The 22,331-nt window shown below is 44.6% G+C and overlaps 1 protein-coding gene across 5 annotated transcripts in view; it reads left to right on the top strand.

The window, feature by feature from the left end:
* LOC120955143 (hemicentin-1-like) overlaps nucleotides 1-22,331 on the top strand; it is a 155,236-nt gene that overhangs the window by 44,918 nt on the left and 87,987 nt on the right. For all 5 annotated transcript variants that reach the window (XM_040375681.2, XM_040375686.2, XM_040375685.2 and 2 more), the window contains exon 3: nucleotides 19,824-20,043. In XM_040375681.2, the coding sequence (XP_040231615.2) occupies nucleotides 19,824-20,043 (220 nt within the window). The remainder of the gene's footprint in view (nucleotides 1-19,823; nucleotides 20,044-22,331) is intronic.

Genomic DNA, 22,331 nt, shown 5'->3' with positions numbered 1-22,331 from the left:
TGCGTCTAGGTCTAGATCGTTGTGGCGTGCGAGGCTCTATTCGACCACACGTTTTGTGCTGTTCTGCTTCTGCTTTGGTAAACAGATTTGCATACTTCAACAAATCCTGGGGAGAACGTGATGGGAAATACCCTAAAGCCGTGTGGTGATGTTCTTTGTGGAGGGGTTTTGCCTGCGATGGGGAAGACCTCTTAAGCGCATCCGGTAAGGTAAGCGATTACCTGACCTTGGTCAGCTCTCGGTATCTTACCCTGATATTGGCCTGCTTCAATTTCCCTGCTGCCCTCTAACATTTACACGTGATTTACACTTTCAATAATTGTGGCCAATCTTTTCAATAGAGATGTTAAGAGCATTGATGAACAGAAGGTAAAAAAAGTTGGAGGGAAATACAACTTATCTTTTAAAGCTGTTTGCTTCCATTGAACATACTCTTCTCTCAAGACTTTTTTGTTATACAACCCTTCATTACAACACTCATTTTTTCGATATCCATTCCAACACTCACTTGCTATTAAACTCTTCGCCGATCCTTTCACTTTTCCTTCGCATGTAAAACACAACCAACGACACTTGTAAACGATGCGCGAAATCAGACCTCACAATCAATCATCATAATTAGTGAGGAAACTCTAACGTCGCGCCCCGAGTCGCGGGCAATGAACCTGCCGCCGACTAATTTACCATCGAATAAACCCATTCTATCGGATAGCGAAATGCATCCACAAATTTAAACCACCTCCACAGATCCAAAGATTTCATTCCACTATCCCCGTTCACACCGACGTTTCCATTTCCGACAAATTGTAGCTGACGGCCCATTGTTACGCGCCCGTTCCTAGTAGCTTCCCCGGCTAGGCGCACGGCAGTTCAATTCCCAGCGCACTACAGCCCGCGAAAAGCTCACGTCCCACTCCCCCTCCCCCTTCTCACCCTTCAATCCATCCAAAAGCCAAGAAAAGAGGGCCACATAGTTCCCACCCTCGTAAACTGCAGTGGAACGGCAAATCGCCCGCAACCAAACAACAAACCCCCAAAGCACAAGCTTCTTCCCTTTTGGTCAAACAACCCGGAAAGAGTTCGGCGCAGGGGGTTGGGATGGAATATGTAAAAAAAAATAATATTAAATTCTGATGTGCCATTATATTGTAATCAAAATAATCATCATAATGGAAATTAGTATAGACGCTGTTGCTTTCGATTGTTTCGCTTCTGTGCTCCCTTCCGCTCGAAAGCTTTTCCCGAACCCGGAATGGGGTTTTTTCGGCAATCCAGAGTCTCTAGAGGCCCGGAGCAGTTTGCTTGCTTGCATGCAGCCTCATAATCGCTGGCTGGCGCTTCTACCCAAGGGTCCGCCGCGGTTTTATGGGTAGCGCTCGTTTGGGTTCTTGTTCTCATTTACGCTTATTATGTTGTTTTGGCGGGAAGGTTTGCCCAAACTGTGTGCCCAAAAAATACGAAACGAAAAAAGTGGAAAAGATACTCACCTCACACAACCACACACAGAAACCGATCATTGATCGCTTTTCGCTGGGTATATTGTAACCGTGAGCATACTATAGGGGATTTTCCTACCACCCAAATAAACAGAACTCATTTTTGAAATGTAATTTTAGAAAATGATCACTGGTCTGCTTGTCTGCAGCTGCGGAAACAAAATTGATCCTCCTTCCTGTGTGCTGCTGATTAGAATAGAACAACAGGCAACTTCTCCAATCGACCAATCGAAACAATCAACTCTGGCAAAGGAAAAGGGGAGATAAGAAATGAAAATATTATGATCAAATTTTTAGAACCTGTCTGCTTCCCGAGCTTCCCGTGCTCACTGTACAAATATCGCGGCACCGAGCTCACCTGATAGATGGCGCTTACGGCTCACCGTGGTCGGTCAGATTAGAACAACGCTTCACCCCGAACGCTCACGTGGTGGTCGGCTCAGCGCCCTCAGCAACTGGGACGTTCTTAGAAGCTCCAGCTCTCGTTCCATAAATTATCATGTTTACCGTAATTAATGGTCTTTCCGCTGCAGGAAGGTTGCGTTTTGGACCAGAGCTATCTGCTCCTCTGGAGGTTCAGTGATGTGTTTTTTGTCTTTCGCGTGTTTCTTCTTCTGTGCTCGCTGCGTGAACCCGTGGCACTGGGTAGCAAACAAACAACCCACCCTCCTTCCACTCTGTGACAACCGACGAGTTGGGACAATCCTTCCCAGCACTGCATGTTCCGGAAATGGTGCGAAAATTAGTTTCTGTTTTATGTGTTTAGGAAATACTGGAGAATTATGTAAATCACTCACAGTGCAGCTAGGGCATTTGGTTGACTTTGGTATTACACTTTGGATGCGGCAGTAGTTAGGGAATACGGTCGCCGAACGTATCAATGAGCAAGCGAAATGGAATCACTGGTTTGTATTTCCCATTCCCGTTCTTCTGCTGACCGGAATCTGTGTTGCCCTTAAGTCTGTCATTTTTTTTTAGCAAACCCCATTAGAAGCTGTTCTAAAACCATCAAGTGGTCAAAGCTTTCACGAACCCCATCTCTCCTAAAGGGGTAAATTATATGGGTTGTGCTGTGTGTTTTTGATAATTATCTTCAAATTGATCGCATGGAGCTGGACTTCAAAAGTGCGGCCGTCCGTAACTTCAAAAGTTGATTCCCTGATGGATGGGCGGATGGCACCATCGAGAAAACAGTGGAAGCATAGAAATTATTAACGAGCTGGGAAACGAAGAACGGTTCTGTCTAACCCCGCCTATCCTCACAGGCAGGCTAGCGAACCTTCGGAAAGCCAACGGACTACGTAAAAACCTAGTCTCCAAGGGTCAGTATGTTTTGTGGGATGGATAATTATCTGACTGATCTTTTGTTGGTTATTCAAAATACGAGAAGCCAAACTGGTAAATGATATGTTTGCTATTTCTAGGAACGTTTTTTGTGATCTTGTTTTTAGCTTCAGTTTATGTGTGTGTGTGTGTATGTGTTTTAAGCAAAGTGATAACTTCAGGCAAAATAACAACCATTACGAAAGGTCTGATGGGATTAATACTTGTTCAAAGTTTTGAAAGCATTTAAGTTGTTTTGTCATTGGATGAGAAACCCATACCATGTCATTTATGTGCATTGGATTTGTGAACTATCGGTTTTGAGTTTAATATTTATGAAGCTCTAGCTGTATCTAACTATCTTTTTCAATGCAATGGATGTATTGAACTGATAAGAACTAATGGAATGTTTAAGGATGCAACACTAACATTTCAATCGATTTGTGCAATAAGATCGAGTCGAGTATCGGCTGCGACAAGAAAACTGCAACAAGAAACAACGCATAGATGCATAGAGCGCATGCGGAAAGACTCGCAGAATTGTCGACAATTTTCCAATGCATGTCTAACAAGCCGCACCGTTGCTATGAATAATTTCCGTTTTTCGGCACAATCGAAAGCATTTTACCACCCGACAGCTAAGCTTCGCAGGATGGTATTGCATTCGCGTAGGAAGCATCGATATTTTAAGATAAATATTCAACGACATCATTATTGTGATGGAAACGGAACACACACACAGTATGCGGAGCAGAAACTTTGCGCCGCAAAAGCTTTTTGAAAGTGCAACTTTATCCACTATTTCATCCCACAGTCGGGAGAGCAAACCTTACAACCCGCAACATTGTTCTGCACAGTATCGCACATGCTACATCTATCTTTAAATGATGTCAGCAAGTGAACCCCATTATATTGTAAGCTATTACTTTCATTCGTTTCTAGAGCAGTCATTTCTCACGTAGCACGACAGATGTACATTTTATCACACAAACAGGTTTACGAAAAATTGCGGTCGCTTTTTTCTTTCATGAAGCTTACAATGCTGTGATTTGAAAGCTCACATGTTAAACACACGCATAACTTACGAACAAAACAGTTGCATCATGTGAAGGGAAAGAGAAGGTTTCCCATACTTTCATGAGAGCGGCATTTTCTTTCTTTGCATTTGTTGTCAACGGAAATCATACATTTTCAAGGTTTATAGTGTAGAATAACAATTCAATTTAATAAAAAGGTATAATTTTACTATTGGCATAATTTTAGTTGTGTTAAATGTATCGATAAAGATATTTGACACACAGCATATCACTGAAACTGTACTACAATATCAACAATGATAAATCGCCCCAAATGAACAAAAATTCTCAAACAAAAGAGTTTTCTCAGACTCAAAAGAGTTTTCATCAATGTACTTCTATGAGTACCTCTCCTCCTGTTTTATCGGCTTTGTTTTTGAGCTGTTCAAGTAGTATGATAGCACAAAAGAGTGCATCCGTTCGCAAATGATCCATTTTTGAAACAACGCACGCATCAATCCACAACCAGGCTTTGGACACTCGGCCAACGAGTCGTTCGCAATGCTTCAATAGATCGTTGCAGAGCTTTTATGGCTTGATTCTGTGTACATTTGCTGAATTGACCAACGCATCAATAGCATTCAATGTTCGACACCGATTGTGTGAATATTTGTGGTCGAAAAGATGTTTTAACTCTGAATTATTTTTCAGATTGCATTCATCAGCGCTTTAATAATCCCAGATTGGCGAATGAATGAATGAATGGCTAGTGAGTGGGAAGTCAAAAAGCACCACTCAACTCATAAAGTAAACACATAGAAATAATTATATTTTGTGATGAAAACCAAACTACCTGAAAATAACTCATAGTTATGCAACTGATAATTAAACAAAACGTACTTTAATACTAAAAAATGTACTTTTTTAGTTAATTAAATGTTAAATACTTATATACAGAATGAAAAAAATACGATGTTCACAGCATAACTATTTTCATATCTTTATTCCTTGGGAAGAAATAATTACCCAAAATCAATGGACCTTGATCAAAGAAAGAAACCACGCAAGAGAAATTGTTTTTCTTGCATCACATCAACATTCATACACCCTTCCTACTGACTATTCAACATTCTAACATTCCACATTGCATTGATCACTCCCTGGGGCCGTTTGTTTAATATAAACCCCACTTGAAATTAAGCCATCGTTCAAAAAAACATCACCCTACTCCCCGTATTCGTACCAATATCCTCAAAACGAATGTTTTTCTTTGCTGTTTTTGAATTAATCACAGTCGCAATCATAAATACCGCCTCGAGGACATTCAAGAGAACGTTACACACTCACACACACAACCTATACCTGCCCACCGCGGTCCATCCATTGCGGTCATCAGTTTTTTTATGTTCGCTTCAACAGATACGCACCAAATTCCTCCAAGATGCCGATTTCCGGGCAAACAGCAGCACCCCTTACAAGAGGATCCTTGCAAAAGCAAAACACAGAAAGACGGAATGAAAACTGCCTGCAAAGAAAACACTTCATGGCGGCAGCAAACCCGGGGAAAAACCAACAGTTTCATATTTTCCAAAGCTGTGCAGCTGTGAAGAGCGTAGAGAGAGTGTAGAAGACAGAAGGACCGAACAAAATGGGACAGCAAAAGCAAAGCGGAGTTATTCTTCAAATGGCTAAATTAATAATGAACAAAAAAACCCCTCCCGCGCTCGGTCGGTCGAGCAACTGCCAACGGGAAAAGTAAATATTTTTGGAAGAAATTAAAATCGAATGAAAAGTAATGTCTCTGTCACGTCACGCATGCGAGGACATTGCCACAGTGGCCACTGCGGTTGGCTAGAAGCATGTGAGAGGGTGGTGGTGGTTCACAGAAGTAAAGAAAGCTCGTGAGCGCGTTGTTACAGCACGGGACGGTAAATTGAATTTTCATTATTATTTTTTCATGTCCTTGCAGTGCTGTAAGGTATTAGCTTTTTCCTTGTGTGTTGTTCCGTGTGCTATTATTCCCGTGCCCGTTGGTGATGGGATGACTGAATGGCTACAAAGAGTACGTCAAACTGAAGCTGTGTTCTTTTTCAGTCACTTCCTTTGGCGATTTATCATCGTCCTGACGGGAAGGAAGTCGCTCATTGATTCAACATCCAAGCAGATTGCCCTTTTCTGAGGCGAAAGACTCACCAAATAAATAATTCCTTCCGCAGACACGATGCAATGAGATTCGAAAAAAATAGCGATGCGATGGTAATTGTACGGTAGGGTTGAAAATAGTTGACCAACAGCGTACGCCATCATTAGTTCCCCCTTCTTTTTATCTTTCCTCGTTCCCTCTTTTCAATGTCTACGAGCTAGCCCCAAATGCCCACAATGACGACAAAAAAAAAAACGGCCAACGCATGCGAAAGGCTAAAGAATGGGTAGTACACATCGACATTGTCATCGGCAAAAGTTTGTCCCTCGACGTAGAGGGCCCCTTCCGGACGGAATGCAGCTCGTGAAGCATTGCGCCAGCATTGGACTTGAAATGCTCTCGGATAATTCCAGCCGAACCAAGAGCGCTGGCCGGCGAGGATTCCAAAGATTTTAATCTCTATTGATGGTTACGGCAGCGACGAATGGCGGCTTCACGTGGTTCTCATGGGCAATAGGGCAGCGGCTGTTGTCAAAACAATGGCACGTTGTCGGGCTGGATCGTTCACAACTCGTTCCACCCCATCATCCCTGGCCGGGGCGAAATGTATACATACATACATTTTCCCCTGTCTCTTGTTCTTTCCAACCCCGCTCCATGCACAACACTACATTATCGACTACAGTTTGATGGCATCTTTTCTTCCAAGACACCATCATCGTCAGGCCGTTCGTCCCCTCGATGGGCGAGCGGTCGGAAACGTAACGGCAAACCAACAAGACAAAGCCCCCCACAGTCGAGGAGGAATCGTGCAAGTAAAACACGAAGAAACGCGGATTTGGGGCCAGAAATGGAGCAGATTTTTAGGCCATTTCCAGACATTCACTCAACATTAAAGACACAACACACAATTGAGCAGCGAAAAACGTGAACGACGCCGACGTGCGGAACACGCTGGCCGAAAACTTCACTACACGCGGGCCGAAAACTGCTGCAGGCAATTAGTCATCCACTGTGCGCGCTCTGCCACTGGCCAGCCGGCGAAACCATTTCAAAGTGTTCCGCGGTGATGACGATAAAAGATCCCGAATGGTCGGAGGAACAGATTTGTAGGAACGATAAGCTTTGAGCTAAGTAATCGACTGGTCCGACAACGCACTCAACAATCCATGTCATTCTTTGCCCCGGCCCGACCATCAGCGAGAGACTGCGTTTATCGTCTTATCATTCGGTGGTTTAAAAATGTACTCCACCACGGCACCACTCTCCTTCCTCCCCTATACCCCTAGACGTTGATGGACAACTTCTCACGCTGCAAAACCCACCGAGCCCTGTAATGTAACGGGTGGGGGAGGGCAATTAGGGAGCAGTGGCCTGGCATTCGCTTTCATTTGCCGCACGTTCCACCCATGCACACCATAATGGGGCTGGATTAGATTAAATGAGATGTTCCAATGATTGTGACACCAGCGTCGGGTGGAGGCCGTGGCCGGATAAATATTTGCGAATTCTTCACAAGATCGTGAGATTACCAGTTAGCCAAGCGTTTGCCGAAAATGGCACAATGGAAACGGTTGCTATGGCTAGCTCCCCTTTAAGCTGTTTAGCTGCATGGGAACTCGTGGGCAATACATTCTTCTTCATTAAAAAAAGTTGTCATGAACACTTGGCCGCTTCCATCACGTGTTTTAGGCTCCAAATACATTTCATCGGTTCATTTGTAACATGCAGCAAGATATAACATCGTCTGAGACATAATTCAATTGTGACAGGATGTTCATGGAGCGCGACTGTAATCCGATCAATGCAGTGCAGCTCAGCCAGCCGGGTTTTGCATGCGCTTAAAAGCTGTTTCCCTTTATTGATTCCAGTGGAATGTTGCCATAATCACGGACGAAGGAGGCTGATGGATGCTTCAATACGGTGTACTTACGGTGCTCTACAGCAACACACACTTTTAAGCTCCGATCTAAGTAAATGTGTACCTTCTCAGATGCCGCACATTGCGCTTTGAAGTGATGTGGTGCATTCGAGCATAAGTGTGCGCGTGTGTGTATGTGTTTGTGTGGCATACGAAATGTAGCCACGTTATTTGAATGTGCATCATAATGGGACCTGTTTGACATTCTCTAGGGTCCTTGTTGACATGCATTCCAACACGGTGAACACCTGCAGAAAACGCATTGCCGCATTCAGCATTCCGTTGTTGCGACGACTCAAGCAGTATGTAATATTCATTAACTAGATTTGTCAGAGCTGTGCACTGCTTTGCTTGATGAATCCTCATTGTCATGTTGCACCGTGATTGTTCCTGTACAGGAATGCACAAATTAGCACCGGTGAACACTCAAACGCGCAGAATTGCAAGCAATCAACATATCTACGCTTTATAAATGCGGTTGCATTTTACTACAGCAGCTGTTTAAAACTTTCTGTTCCAATCTTCAAGCATCATTGCAAATCAATTTGACACAGCTCTTCACTGTTGTATCGACAGCCACCACAACAGCACAACAGCAGGGGCATTTTTGTTCATTTGCATACAAAATTAATTCCTTGCGCCCGTTCACCTTACCACCCCGTTGCCACGAACCATTTCACACGTCGACAGGAACGATGCCAATCGACTACTGATTGGTTCTATCAGACTAAATTTCGCATCCGATTCGTCGGCACACACACACACACACACACACACACGCACACGCAGGGAGCTATACACACTCCAGAAAGACGTGCAGAAAGTTCTTCAGTGCCAGATTCCACAGGCCACAGCCAGTGGCGCTCGGGAACTACTGCCAAACCGGCACAAATGTGACACATTTTACACACTCAGCTAACTTTCGATAGGCAGCATCTCGAAAGCAAATTCCCAGCAGTTTTCACCCAATCTTGTCACGTTCTCCGGCACGACCTGAGGACAAGTCACGTGTCACAGGGACTAGGCACAGCCTTGGCAAGAACAGCACACAAAAAAACCAACTGAGAACTCCGAATCGGAGAATTGCTTTCAACGCGCGCGCAAGGGTAGATAGTGACAGGTGGGAAAATCGGTTGGATTGGGAAATAGTGTGGAATGATGATTTCCCAGGCGGTTGCAAATCTTTCTCTCCTCGTGCCGAAGAGACCTCTGTTAGGCTGATAATCGCGATATAAACTAATGTCATTTGACCGTATTTCTTCTTTTTTCTTCGTCTTTTGACACTTCCGAACGGTCGAACGACCGTGTGAGGGTGGAAATCCCTTCGGGGCAAACTTTCAGCAATCTTTTCAATGATCGATTTTTCGATTGTGTTCCATTTCTTGGTCGATTTTGTTCATTTGGTACGAGCGTGCCAGAGCATCCTTGGAATCGGGATGGGCAAAGTTGTTGACAGTTGATGATGTCGATATCTGGGATTTCAGTGTTCTTTTTTTGTGTGATATTATTTTGTTTCTCACTCCCCACTTTAGTTACTGAAATCTGGCAGTGGAAAACAAAAGTTTCGACGTGTGAAAAAATCAGTGAATAGAAAACGATTTATCTTGTTTTTTTTTGCGGGGTGGTGATTCCTAACAAAGAATTTCCTTTTTTTGGCAGCTTATTTTTCTATTGCATCAGCTGAGGTACAACGCAAGTAATCAACTGCGTATCATCCTTGGTGGAATATTCTTAAACTTCACCAATAAACTGAGCTAATAATTCACCACTTACAAAAAAATCACCATCGCACAGTGCTGGCAACGCAAACTTTTAACCACCTACATTGTTCATTACCGGGTAGAAAGCATCTTACAATGATATTCTTTCGAGCGTTTCAGTACCTTCGCAAACAACAACTGTTGCCCGCACACTAATTACTTCCAAACGCCTCTCTAAGTGCTCAACCAAATGTCAGCTAGTTACGCCACTGGCTTTATCCAAACTTTTCCTACCCTGTCTCTGCCCGTCTCGCGACCGACTTTTTGGCTTGGGTTTTACGATCGTGATTACACTGCACTGCCGGAAAATGGCCCGCACGATGAATGTACTTTTCGCGAAACGACTCCAACTGGCTGCCGAGGGGATGTAACGCAAGAAAAACAATCTGCTGCTCCGGGCGCGCACCTTCCCAGGCGATGCGCCACTTTGCTGCTGCTGCTGCAGTTATGTGATTTGAATCGGAAAGCTCCCGCACCGTGCTGAATCAGGAATTCTACAGTTTAAGCACGTTGGCATCAACGCGTGGCGGCTGGGTGGCGGTGTAGCGCAGGGAGCAGTGCATCATAATATTTTTAACAGTAGTTTATCCCACGGCCGCTACTGCTGCTGCTGCTCTTTCCAACGCCCCGAAACGTTGCACACTTTCTTCCAAGTGGGAAAAAGCTCTACCCACCAGGGAAAACCTCGTAAGTAGTGGGGCCACTTGGCCGTCCAACACGCCGGCAGCAAACCGAAACCTCGCGCGCGCACATCCGCGCCAATCGTTGTGCTAAACGAGATCCTGTCGAGAATCTAGTTAACTTCCGCCGGCTGCACCACCGCAGCAGTAAGGGCGAAACCAGGCGGAAGCGTGAACGTGAGCAATTTGCACCGCTCGTTCCCATTTGTCTAATTTTGCCTGCATATTTTATTCATTACCATCTCACCTCGTTCGCCCGGCACGCCCGGGAGCAGAGCAGCTTCCGAAAAAGGGGAGCAACGGAAGCAACCGGCTCACGCAATCCTTACCGTTCGCCAAACCAGACCAAAGTGGCCACTTTTGATGAGGGTAGGAGAAGACCCAGCCCGGGTCCCAACAGTAAGTATGAAAAATTGCGGAAAAGTGATACCAAACTGAATTAAATTCAATTGCGCAGGGCCCGCCAACCGCTTCCACTCGCTGTGCAGTCGCACAGCGGAAAGGATACGCGGATCTTGTTGATGTTTGCCTTCGCGTTGGTGCGGCCCTGGTGCGGCGGATGGGTGCGACGGATGAGCAGCTTAGCTGCGGCGAAAACCTGGAAAATTACCATCCTGTGCATTACGAACCGTCATGAATTATGTCGGTGGCGTGCAGCGTACAAATCCTGTACGCTGTACCCGTTTCTAAGCCAGTTGCTCCCTTGCGCTCCTGGCAGGCAACTAGACTAATTAAATTATCTTCCAACACTCTCCCAAGACCACCGTTGCGGGCTGCAGGAGTCCGAAAAAGAAGGGAAAACTTTCTTCCACGAAAAACACGCTACTTATGCATCATTTAGCATTGCACATTCAATGCAATATGCAACTTTTTCATTTAAAAAGTGTTTCGCCGGAAACGAAACAATACCGTACGTATGACGGCTGCTCTTATATCAGCGCACCACTGTATGATTTTCGCTTACAAATCTGTTACACGAATTCAATCTGCTTTACCGAGAAAGTGTTTTAAAACTTCTTTTACTCTTTCCCTTTCTTTCTCTTTTGCCCTACGTCGTCCTACACACACAATTCCATCACTTGTCAGCATTACCATACACAAGAAAGTAACCCGAAAAAGCGCGCTGCTATATTGTGCCATAGCAAGCAAGCACAGTAAGTTTGTTGGAATCGATTCAGGGAAAAAGTTAGATAAACAAAATGAGATTATGACACGCCAGTCTTTTCCGACCTTCCGCATCTCCTCCATTTCGGACTTTTCCTTACACACAATGTGCAAGGCCCTGTCTACATTTGCTCAACTTTAGCATTGCATGCGAGAGAGAGAGAGTGTTGCCTTTTTCTGGCATTTACGCTGAATCTTGAATCGTCAAACAAATCGAAAAACCATACGGATTACGAGGAGCCCAGAGAGGTCAAAGTGAGAGGCCGGGAAAAGAGTTTTCCATGTCACTTCCTGCCGGGGCCAAGACTTTACTTTGGGCGCATGATTCAACCATCGTTGTTTGTTGGGAGGAAAAATCCGCCTATCCGTTGAGTTTCGCAAGATGCTGTTGCCTTCTCTCTGGCTCATTTGGGGACCGGAGAAAGGTAGCCCGTGCGAACTTGCAGAACAAAGCACAACTCCTTCGGGCGAAATCGAAATCGGCTTCAAGAAATCGTTCGGCTGCGTCGGTCTCGTTTATGGGGTTCAGGCGGCACACTGGTAAGGACGTTTGACGAACTTTGGCTGGCTAAATTTGTTTGTGTTTTCTTCAATTAACTTATAATCGAGTTGAGCGTGCTGTGCCCAAATGGCCGCTGTTTGCGCTGTTTGCTGCGCAAGGCACCACTCGGTCAACATTCAATAGCAGTGTCAATATTTGTGCTTCTTGCTGGTAGTTCTTTCATTTCCTGCATTGCAATTTATTGCCCGGTTTCGGTGAGAACTACCCTTACACGACTGCGCAAGCACGTAAGATTTGTACCGGTAACAGGCATTCATCAAATTCCATCAAATGAATTTTCCTTTTGTTTAGATTATTTCCCTTCTGAAGAATAACAAAAATGCCTTCCGGTGTGATCAGATTACGCTTTAACATTTGTTGCATGGCTCTTCCCACCTAAATATGAATGGTCTATCCCCATTTGTACTGATTTTCATGACCAAGAAATTCGTTTATTAACAATCGCATTCTTCACGCCTACCAACAAACTCTGGCCCGGTGTAGCGCGTGCTCTGTGCAGGAGCAACATGATGCTTTGACCTTTTTTAGTACCTCCAATTAAAGTTCATTTTGTTTTCCTATCCGTTGCCTACGGTTCCCCGAGTCTAACCTGCTATGTGTGATTTCTTTTTGTTACGGTGCTCTCCTAAAAGGTTTTCCAACCGTTCCTGCACCAAACGCCGCAGGACCAGGCGTGTTTTCCCTTCGCAGCTCACAGCTTTCTCCGTACTTGTTCCGGCAGAAGTGTCATTTTGAGATCTGTTGAAGCGACAAATTAACTCCAATTTCTGGGTAGGCGAGTGTTTTACCATTGGGTGTTTACTCTCGGGCAAGGATTCTCTTCGCAATTTCGGGCAAACGCCAACAGGGCGTCCCCCGCCAAACCGAACCCACCTCAAATGGGGAAGGCCGGCTTCTATGCGCAGGTACTTAGGTGTTTGTAACGGTTCACTGCTTCTGACAGCGTCTTACAAGTCAAACTGTCAAAACAATTGGACTCGTGTCGTGCTGGCGAATGTGTGTAAAACGATGACAGAAGTAGGGCGTATCCTTTGGCCGAAAGCTCGGGCAGGTGTTACGTTTCACCCGCGTGCCTGACCCTGCACAGCGCTAATAGCAGAAGTCATACACCTGGAGGCGTAAGTGCTTTCGTATTTTCAATTTTCCTACCATCTTTGCTACCAATCTTCACCAGCACTGTCAAGACGCAACATAGCCCACACCAGGGGTGACCCAAAGTCTTACTAAACTTCGAATATAAATGAGTGCCGCTGAGCCGAGCTAACTCCCGGTTTTGCCCATTGGCCCGAGCCCGAGCGGACAACAAAAGCAACGTGCACGACGCAGGGCCGAATTTCAATTTCTACCCAATTGCTAAGGCCACGGAAACTTTTGATCGATTTTGCGGGAGCGAAAGAAAGTTTCGATATAAATCTCATTTTCATCGCTGCTAGCTGAAAAAGCTTCGGGATCAATCGATCTGCCATGGAGGGCTTCGAATCGGTGCCGAAAATCTCGAATCCTATTGCGCTGGAAAAGTTTATAATTTCTTTTCGAATCCATTTAGTGTATTATCCATCAAACGTACTGGCTTGTTCGCTATCACTCCGGGCCGAGTTGAAACAAGGTTCACCCGTTCCATCGCCTTTCTCGTCGTTCTTCCGACGTAACTACTCGCCCGACCCGGCGGATTAGATCGAAAAATTGGCTTTCGAGTTGGCCGATTTTTCCCCAAAAACCCGACGACTTGACATTGAATCTTTTTGCTCGGGCTGCTGATATTGCGGGGTTGCTGAAAACCTAAATCTAATCAGTGACATTCCTGCCGAAACGCACGTAAGCACGGTGTCCTGCTCGATGGGAAAACTTGGTCACTGTGGTCTCGGTTGGCTATCGAAATGCGGTCGGTTTTGGTCGGCCTGCTACATCGTACGAGGAAAAAATAACCCATTCCCGGGTAGGCAGATGCGTGTGCTGCACCAGGGAACAAGGACAGTACAAACTTCCGGCAAGGGCTATAATAGTTGTGATTTGTGCAGAAAAAACGGCCTTGTGCGTCCTGGTGTGTGGCCACGTAAAAACATGAAACAACATTTCTGGTACTCAATACTCACACTCGCACAGTGACAAAATGAAACGAAATCAGATGAACTACCACGTTCAGCAGTTTTGCTGCTTTACTTGTACTTTTGTGTATTCGACTCGCACTACTCGAATTAGATTCCACTATCATACTGCTATCTTTCATCTCTCAGAGCGTCGAGCAGCGACAAAGATAGTTTTTGTCCTTTCGAAGGGGTTTTTGTTTGTTTGCCCATGCTGCAAAAGAAAACTAGAGGCCGTTTGGTAAATTGACTTATCATGCCCATCGCATCGCTACCGGATCTGTGGCAAACGATTGAGCTCTGTCTGTGACGAGTAGCAAAAGAGTAAAGTAGAGGGTTTGCACCAAACGCACAATTGAAGCGTAATCTTGATGAAAATTCTCGAACCGAGACGCAACCCCGATGGCAAAGTATTCTTTTCCTTTGCAATTTCCATTCTTGTTAGCTGCATTCAAACGGCTGTCGATTAGTTTAAAAAAATGAAACGCTAAATAAATTTGTAAATCATTCTCAAATCATGTACCATAAGAATGATTCATTCATACCCTTTTAGTTTGGAGTTATTAACCCTCTCTTGCACTGAGCTGTATGCAAACTATCATAATAAATTTGATTCATTTTGTTCAATGTGGTAGCTGCATTGTTAGATAAATTATGCAAAAGAAACATTCCAAATTTATCAGTACACTTGTAGTAAGTTGGCAGAACAAATTGAAAATGTATTTCCGCATCACATTGTATCTGCCTACTTGTCGAACAGCGTGTACTTGTCGGCCGTGTCAGTACAAGATAGAACAAGAATACAGTATTTAATTTCAAGTATTTCAATTTCTTTTACCACACAATTAATTAATTCTCTAGATAAAATAAACACTACTACTACAAGCAAACAACGGATGATTTGTAGCACCGTACAACATCCGTGCTTCGATCGCAAAAATGTAAACGTTGTAATCTTGTATCGTTGTACTCCTTTCGAAACCCGAACACACGGAAGAATCTAAAAAAAAACCCGGGCAACCCGGGTGGAAACAGTTGACAGTTGATATATTTTTGTATATTCCCTTTTTGCACACAATTGCTTGATTGTCCACGATCACCTTGTCGTGATCCCATCTTTCTCTTGCTTAATCAACTTTGCTATGCCCATGCAAAAGCGTGTACAATTTTATTTATGACAATTTACCAACGATACCAGCTACACACTAACAAGCAACTCCAAATGAAGCGACGGTAGGCAGACCGTGGACAAGACCAACGGAAACCATAACCCCTCCTTGCAACACACGAATCATGCGAAAAGTCGTTCATCGTTTGTTCTGCTTTTTTGCTGTAAACGGGCTGCAGCGGCTTTATTTCAATATCAACTGCCTCGACCTGTGGAAAAAAGGCATATCATAAACTTTTCTGACAACAGTTGCCAACGTTGCCCAGCGCGCAATACTGGACTCGACCATGCTTCGTACGGATCCAGTATTGGTATCGGATGATATCTGCCGTTGGTCAGTTTAAAGGGCCCGGCAAAGTCATGGCAGAAAAGCTGTATTCGCTGTAGGGGGAAAAAAACGTTCCCTTTGTCCACGGTGTTCACTGGAAACATATTGTTTCATTTACCGGATACCCTACTTGGACTCGAGATCGAGAGCTCAACCGCGGCAAAATGTTTATCGTCGACCGAGAAAAGAAACACACGCAAAGAGAGCATGTGTGCTGCTGCTGCTGTTGCTGCTGCTGTTGCAAGAAGCGATACCATCTTACGAAGTAATGGATAAAAACCACATAAGCTGAGACACACTACGGCAAAGGAAGTGAACCGCCCGAGAGCTCAAAAGCTCAAACAATGTCTCATGCTTTGGCCACGACGGCGAAACTGGATTAAAGCTGCAAAGTTTACCACCCCGGGGCCATAACCTCGGAGACATCTGGACTTTCTTTAGTGTTGCTCTGGTTTTTTCCCTCCTTGCTGTTGTGTTCGTCCGCAGTTTTTCAATTATTATTTCATCCCTTCGCAGCCCTCGAGCCGCGCATTCCTTTAACCCTTCACCGGCTCTATCAGCGCCTGTTGCGTCAACGTGTTTCGTTGTGCTGCTTCCTGGCGACACATCGGCGCGTTGTCACGATTCCCCAGGCGTGCACAGTTCGTGCCGTTGCTAAACCGTTTGTTGGATGTGCGTTTCTTTTTTTTAATTCCTCCTCACTTTACTCTACAACCACTTTTTAATCTGCTCCCCGGGGCTCCTCTCCCTTCCCGGGCGCTAAATCCCCGCGTCTCCCACGGTCGGGTTTGCGTCCTGTTTTTACTACCTCACTGCCTCGCGCACCCAGAAACACCCCTTTTGCGCGGAACCGACCGACATGGATGCGCAACTTCACCATGATTAACGATTTGTGCTTAATTTTAATAACTGCACAGCTTTACCGCGCGATCCGAGCTTTGCCACCTACGACGAAGAGCGGACGATGAAACGGATAAACTATTGCTATTTATTTTATTTATTATCTTCAGACAATTTGTTGCGCCACACAAAAGCGCCCATTAAGCGCGTGGACGGTTGTGGTTTTGGATTTATTTATTTTTTGTATCCCGTTTCCTCTTTTTTTTTTTATTTTCACCGCCAGTTTGTATGTTTGGTGAAATATTATGCTACCAGCAGGGGGAAACACACACTGTGTACTCTCCGTTTCGTTCCATGCTGGCATTCTTTTTGTTGTGTTGCATTTTCCGCCTCTGTTTGCAAGCATCATTGCATTCGTACATTGCATTCTTAATGATTTTATTTGATTGCGCTTATTAATTTCGATTCAATCAGGACGAATGTGCTCGGGATTAATGTTTCATTTTATATCGAATGAGTCGGGCTGCTTCTCAATAAACATTCAATCTTTCACACTCATTTAACGCGTAACGGTTACGGTCATCAAATCGAACAGCAATTATCGCAACAAACTTATGCTCCTTATCATTTTAACTGTTTCAAGTGCAGAACAATTGCACCAAAGTTGTACTCAGCAGTAAATTTAAAAGTACAAAGCTGTGTGTAAAATGGGTTAACAATGAACCACCATGGCAAAATTTTTCGATATTTTGGTTGATAATTTCTTAAGAATATTATTTTGTTTCAAACTCTAAATTTATTATAATTCCTTGCTTTCTGCTTCCTGTTTTGAATGTATACCACCAAACCGACCAAACATGATACTCACATATTAGTTTAACGTTAAGAAGACTTGTTTATACATTCATTTAAAGCATATAATTCACTAAATTCACATATAGCACATACTCACTTTTAGAATCAATCGAAATTGTTGCTATTAAAAATGCTGTCACTGCAGCACAGATTTTGCCTCAGCCCCAAGAGCTGATCGTTTAATGGTCATTCGACTGTTCCTGCTACCATCAACACTGTACAGCGCAAATCTTTAAAACGGAAGAGACAAACAACTGTACCCCAAAAAAACGCACCCCCATTTCCATTATTACACTCCCGCACACTCGTATGAAGGATGGGTTGCATCAACACCGGTGTCAACGATGGTACCACATCGCATCCATCCAGCTAATGCCCACTGGTCACTGCCATTTTTCGGTATCAAAATTTACACGCAAATGGTTTCACTGTAAATATCTCATCACTGTCCACCCGAGGTTCACAAAACCGTCATCAGCCACCAACACCATCGCCAGGCTACACAACCGGATGGTGCAGCTGGATGGTTCCACTTTTCCACCGGCGCCGTATGTGGTTTTAACGTTCCCTGCTCTTGAAAATCTCTCAACCCGTAGCCACCGCCACGGTCTCTCTCATCATTCACGCTCGCAATGAATTTGGATGGAAAATTCGCTGCAAACCACGACATTCGGTTCTATCCTCTCGTTTATTTATTTTTTTTGTGTTATCCGCGCTACTGCTGCCAAAAAAGCTTACCATCGGTGAACAGCACTTTCATAGCCAAACTAAGCACACCACACTCCAGAGCATGTACTCAGCCCGATGCAGCGACCATCAAAGCGAAAACAACACGACTTGTTAGTGGTCGCAAAAATAAAACAAACCCGGCACAGAAAGTGCATGCCCAGTGGCGACGATGGACACAGGACGCGACCAAATGCACCCGCGTATGATGCACCGATACCATGGACACGGTCAGGTCAAGAAACGGTTAAAAATCATCATGACGATGACTTATGTTTGCCTGGAATCCGGTTCGACATCAGGTGCATCTGCATGGACGACGGGATTTTGCGGATTGGATTTTATTTATGAAACAGCTCTTGTAAGCGCCTGAAAACTTACTCACCACAGCTGCAGCTAGCGAATGCATGCGGGGGCTGAACGGGATTGCGGGATAATGAATTTCGCGGTTCGAAAAATCGCAACCCTGTTCCGGTTTGTGTTAGCTCACGGTAAGCTGCACTGCCTTAGATGTGTTATTTTTGTAGATGATAATTTAACCACTTACCATTCTATAACCGCTGTTTGATGGTATCAGTTTCAAAAGCAAAGAAGTGCCGACTAATTATAGCCGTTTGTACGAGTACATGTCGAAAACAATTGTTAATCATAGTTTCAATGGATTACATCAACGCCATCCATTTCATCCAAAATTTTGCGTTGATCTAAGGACAAATAAAAGCTTAAGATAATATTATCACAATTCTCTCGTTTCAACACCGGGACTACAATTTATATGTTCCATTTTACACGCTCACCCAGTTCCAACTCCCTGCCATAAAGGGAACCAACACTGCTCGTTAAAAAGGCTGTAGAAACAGCCGGTGATAAAGTTGTGACAATTTGCGTAAAGCGTTTTTGCGAACGCCATTTTTTAACACCCAGCGTCGACTACCGACCCACCGCGTGTACTAATTGTCCAGCGTTTCGGCCCTTTTGTGCTCCCGTGCTTAATTCTTGGTAGCTAGGACTAAGGGTGCCCACTGGAGGCTTCAAAAATATGCAATCCGGTTATCCTGTTTACCGGTGTTTTTATTTTTAATGTCCATCCCATAAAAAACTGCTTCCCCTACCGGCTCGCTAGCAAAAAAAGTACATTCTAACAGCAATTTCAAGCAAATGGACTTGAGGCTTGTGCTAAATTTTGAACCATTTTCCAAGCCATCAACCCGCGCTAGCATATACTCATTGCACATCTGATGCAACGATGCGATAAACAGCGCTGATATACTTTCACAAGTCATTCGTTAAAATAAGTTCTTGTAGCCTGTTGGCTTTGCCCCTCGTTTACACAATATTGTGACGTGTTAACGGCTACGGTAATTATATTTGTTACAGCTCACTCACATACAAACAGCGGACAAAAAAAAATATGCTCATACTTTGAAAACCAACGCCAGTAGCACTCTAAAAGGTTCGCCCATCATAAGGCAAGATGTATCAATAAACCAATAAACTAGAAAGGATTTCTTAATGCTGCTTTTAGCTTGTTTTCCATTCCTTTGTCAGGTGAACCAACGATATTTCGATGTTAATTGTGTTTGTCCATCATAGCGTGCAATAAAACTCAATTCCATTCCTGCAAACCAAGAACCACAACCCATTAGAACGTATTTTATATATCTCTCTTTGCCCATCCCTCTTTGCGTCCCATTACATCGGCCGTATCATCTTAATAACTCCCTTTCTTCTCTCCTTTCTTTCTCTTCCCATTCTAGCGGTGGCATTTTCGGTGACGCTGTCAGCGCTGCTCACGCTCGTCACCGTCGTGGCCGCGGACGAAATCCGGGACACACGCGAAGGCGAAACGGTCACGTTAAAATGTCGCTTCAGCGAGCAGTCGGCGGCGAGCGATTTCTCCTACTACTGGGCACGCTCCACCGGCAACAAATTCGACAATGTTGCCATCAAGGGTGTCCAGCTTAACACAAACTACAGGTAGGTGGCAACAGCATATTTACTGCCAATCAACAGAGCGCCCATCGCTCGGCTTCCGGTTTAATATTCCGGAAGCGGTTTCGCATCGGAAATGCACATATTTATTTCCCTCCCGGCGGGGTGGTGGCGGTCACTACTCTCCACCCGGTCTCTCTGGCGCAAATAAACGTACCAGTACGATTATGCGCTACGATGGTTTTTACGTTTGCCGCTTCGTTCCACTGTCTGTTCCAGGGAAGCGAATGTCACCAACGATCAGCGAGTCTGCAGTGGTGGGATCGCTCGTTATCAACGTTGATGCACCCGAACTGCTGCATACCGGTGCACCGTATTGATACACAACCGGTTCCGATCCGGCCCAACTGGAGTGTGAGGATTGATGGCAATAATGCGGCTTGTGCCATATCAAACGGTCGAGATTTTTCGTGAATGTGTGTGCACACGCTCGATATGATCGGAAAATGACAACAGCATTTTCGGCGTAGCCAAGCTGTAGATGGGGACGTCGATGTGCAACTATTGATTTTATAGCCCTACCCTCCATAAACGGTGAACGAATTGATGAAGCATATTTAAATGCAGCACATTCATATGCTTTCGACAAAAGCGAGCAATTAGACGACTCACACTCATATGAAAGTCATTACCGGTTCAATCATCGGACTGCGATGCTCCATTGGCATATGTGCATTAATTTTCATCTAAATGCTATTTTTCTGTGGCATAGTTTTGCAGCACAGTGAACTAAATTGCCATTTCAGCCTGCGCCAATATACACTACAAGGTTGGTGATGCATTGTGCTACTGAACATTACTTTTAAAATTGTTGAACGTTTGTTGGAAAAAAAACCTGTGCCAATATACACTATAAGGTTGGTGATGCATTGTGCACCTAATGAGCATTATTTTTAAAATTATTGAACGTTTGTTTGAAAAAAAGTAATCTTAATTTCATACCAGTGTCAGATTAACGTGATTCGCGATCTTATAAATCACGCACCTGAATATTCGACTCTTTACAAAATACACACCAAACAGCGTAAACTAACGTAAAATGGTACAGAACATGGGGCTAAAAGCGATTAAGTCCAACACACAAATTTGATTACAGCTTGCCCTCCCCCACTCAACATGGGTCAGGTCAAACACATCATCACCACCATCACCACTACCACCAACGGGGCCAACGTGATTGCTGATTTCCAGCACCCGAAAATGTCCCCCATGCTGCACCTTTCAAAAAATTGAATTTTTCACACAATTGTTTTTTTTTTACGTCACCGCGACCTACACCTGCGCGATGGCGTGTCAAAAGCAAGGGAGCAAACAACACCAAAACAAAAAGATGCACGTTGTGCGGACACCTTTCGCTGGTCGGATACCCGCCCGATAACGGTGAAAAGGGGCACCGGTGGGTCACCCCGATCAGGTTAAGGGTTGCCACTTCACACCCCTGTGTGCGGCACCGGCAATGCCTGATACGGCCTTGTGATTGTGCCAGCAGAACCGTACCGAACGCCTGCCGAATGCCCTCCCATCCGTTGGTTTGCCCGCCGTGCTCGGGGTCGGGGTCGAAAAGTGTCAAGTGACTGATAAAATGTACACCGAAAACAGGTTTATTATTATTTCATTCTGACAGTTAAGCAACCGCAGCATAAAGACCACAGTGATGAATATTAAACATTTTTAGCGCATAACCGCATAAAAACCGATTCTGGAGCCGAGCTTTCTAGCGGGCGGTGGAGGTGGTTAGGCGGTCGACTGGCTGCTGGTGTACTCGGAAGGAAGAGGGAGATGTACACGCTGTTTGCCAGCCGGGATGAAACATTGCGTCCGGAAGGTGGAAAGCAGCATGGGAAAAAAACATTGGAGAAATAAATTTTCGAACAGGATTTTCGAACAAAGCAGCAAACGACGCTCGTCGGGTGAAACACAAATGGTACGCCACTATCTGCGGCCTCCTGCTCATGCAGCGCTCTTCTGCGCGAATACTAAAAGGACTTGAGAGTGCAATGAGTGCTTGTATTACGTTCGGGATGTTAAAAATTTGCATCTTTTTTTGTTATTGTTTGTCCACAGTGTTTGTCGTTAGCGTTCACTTGGCGATGATCCATCATCCATTTATTTTGCCTAATTTTACGTTAGCTTCATTGAGTGCTTTAAAAATGCGTCGTCAGGAGAATGAATGAATCTTGTTTATTGCGTATAAAAAAGGACATTAAGAGTATGCATCGTTGCTAAATAAACACAGATATTGTTGACATTGTGGAACACGAATGATTTCTGAA

Source organism: Anopheles coluzzii, chromosome 3 (assembly GCF_943734685.1).
Source record: "Anopheles coluzzii chromosome 3, AcolN3, whole genome shotgun sequence".
NCBI classification, from domain to species: domain Eukaryota; kingdom Metazoa; phylum Arthropoda; class Insecta; order Diptera; family Culicidae; genus Anopheles; species Anopheles coluzzii.
Note: the sequence above shows the minus strand (reverse complement) of the source record. Positions and strands in the feature narration are given on the sequence as shown.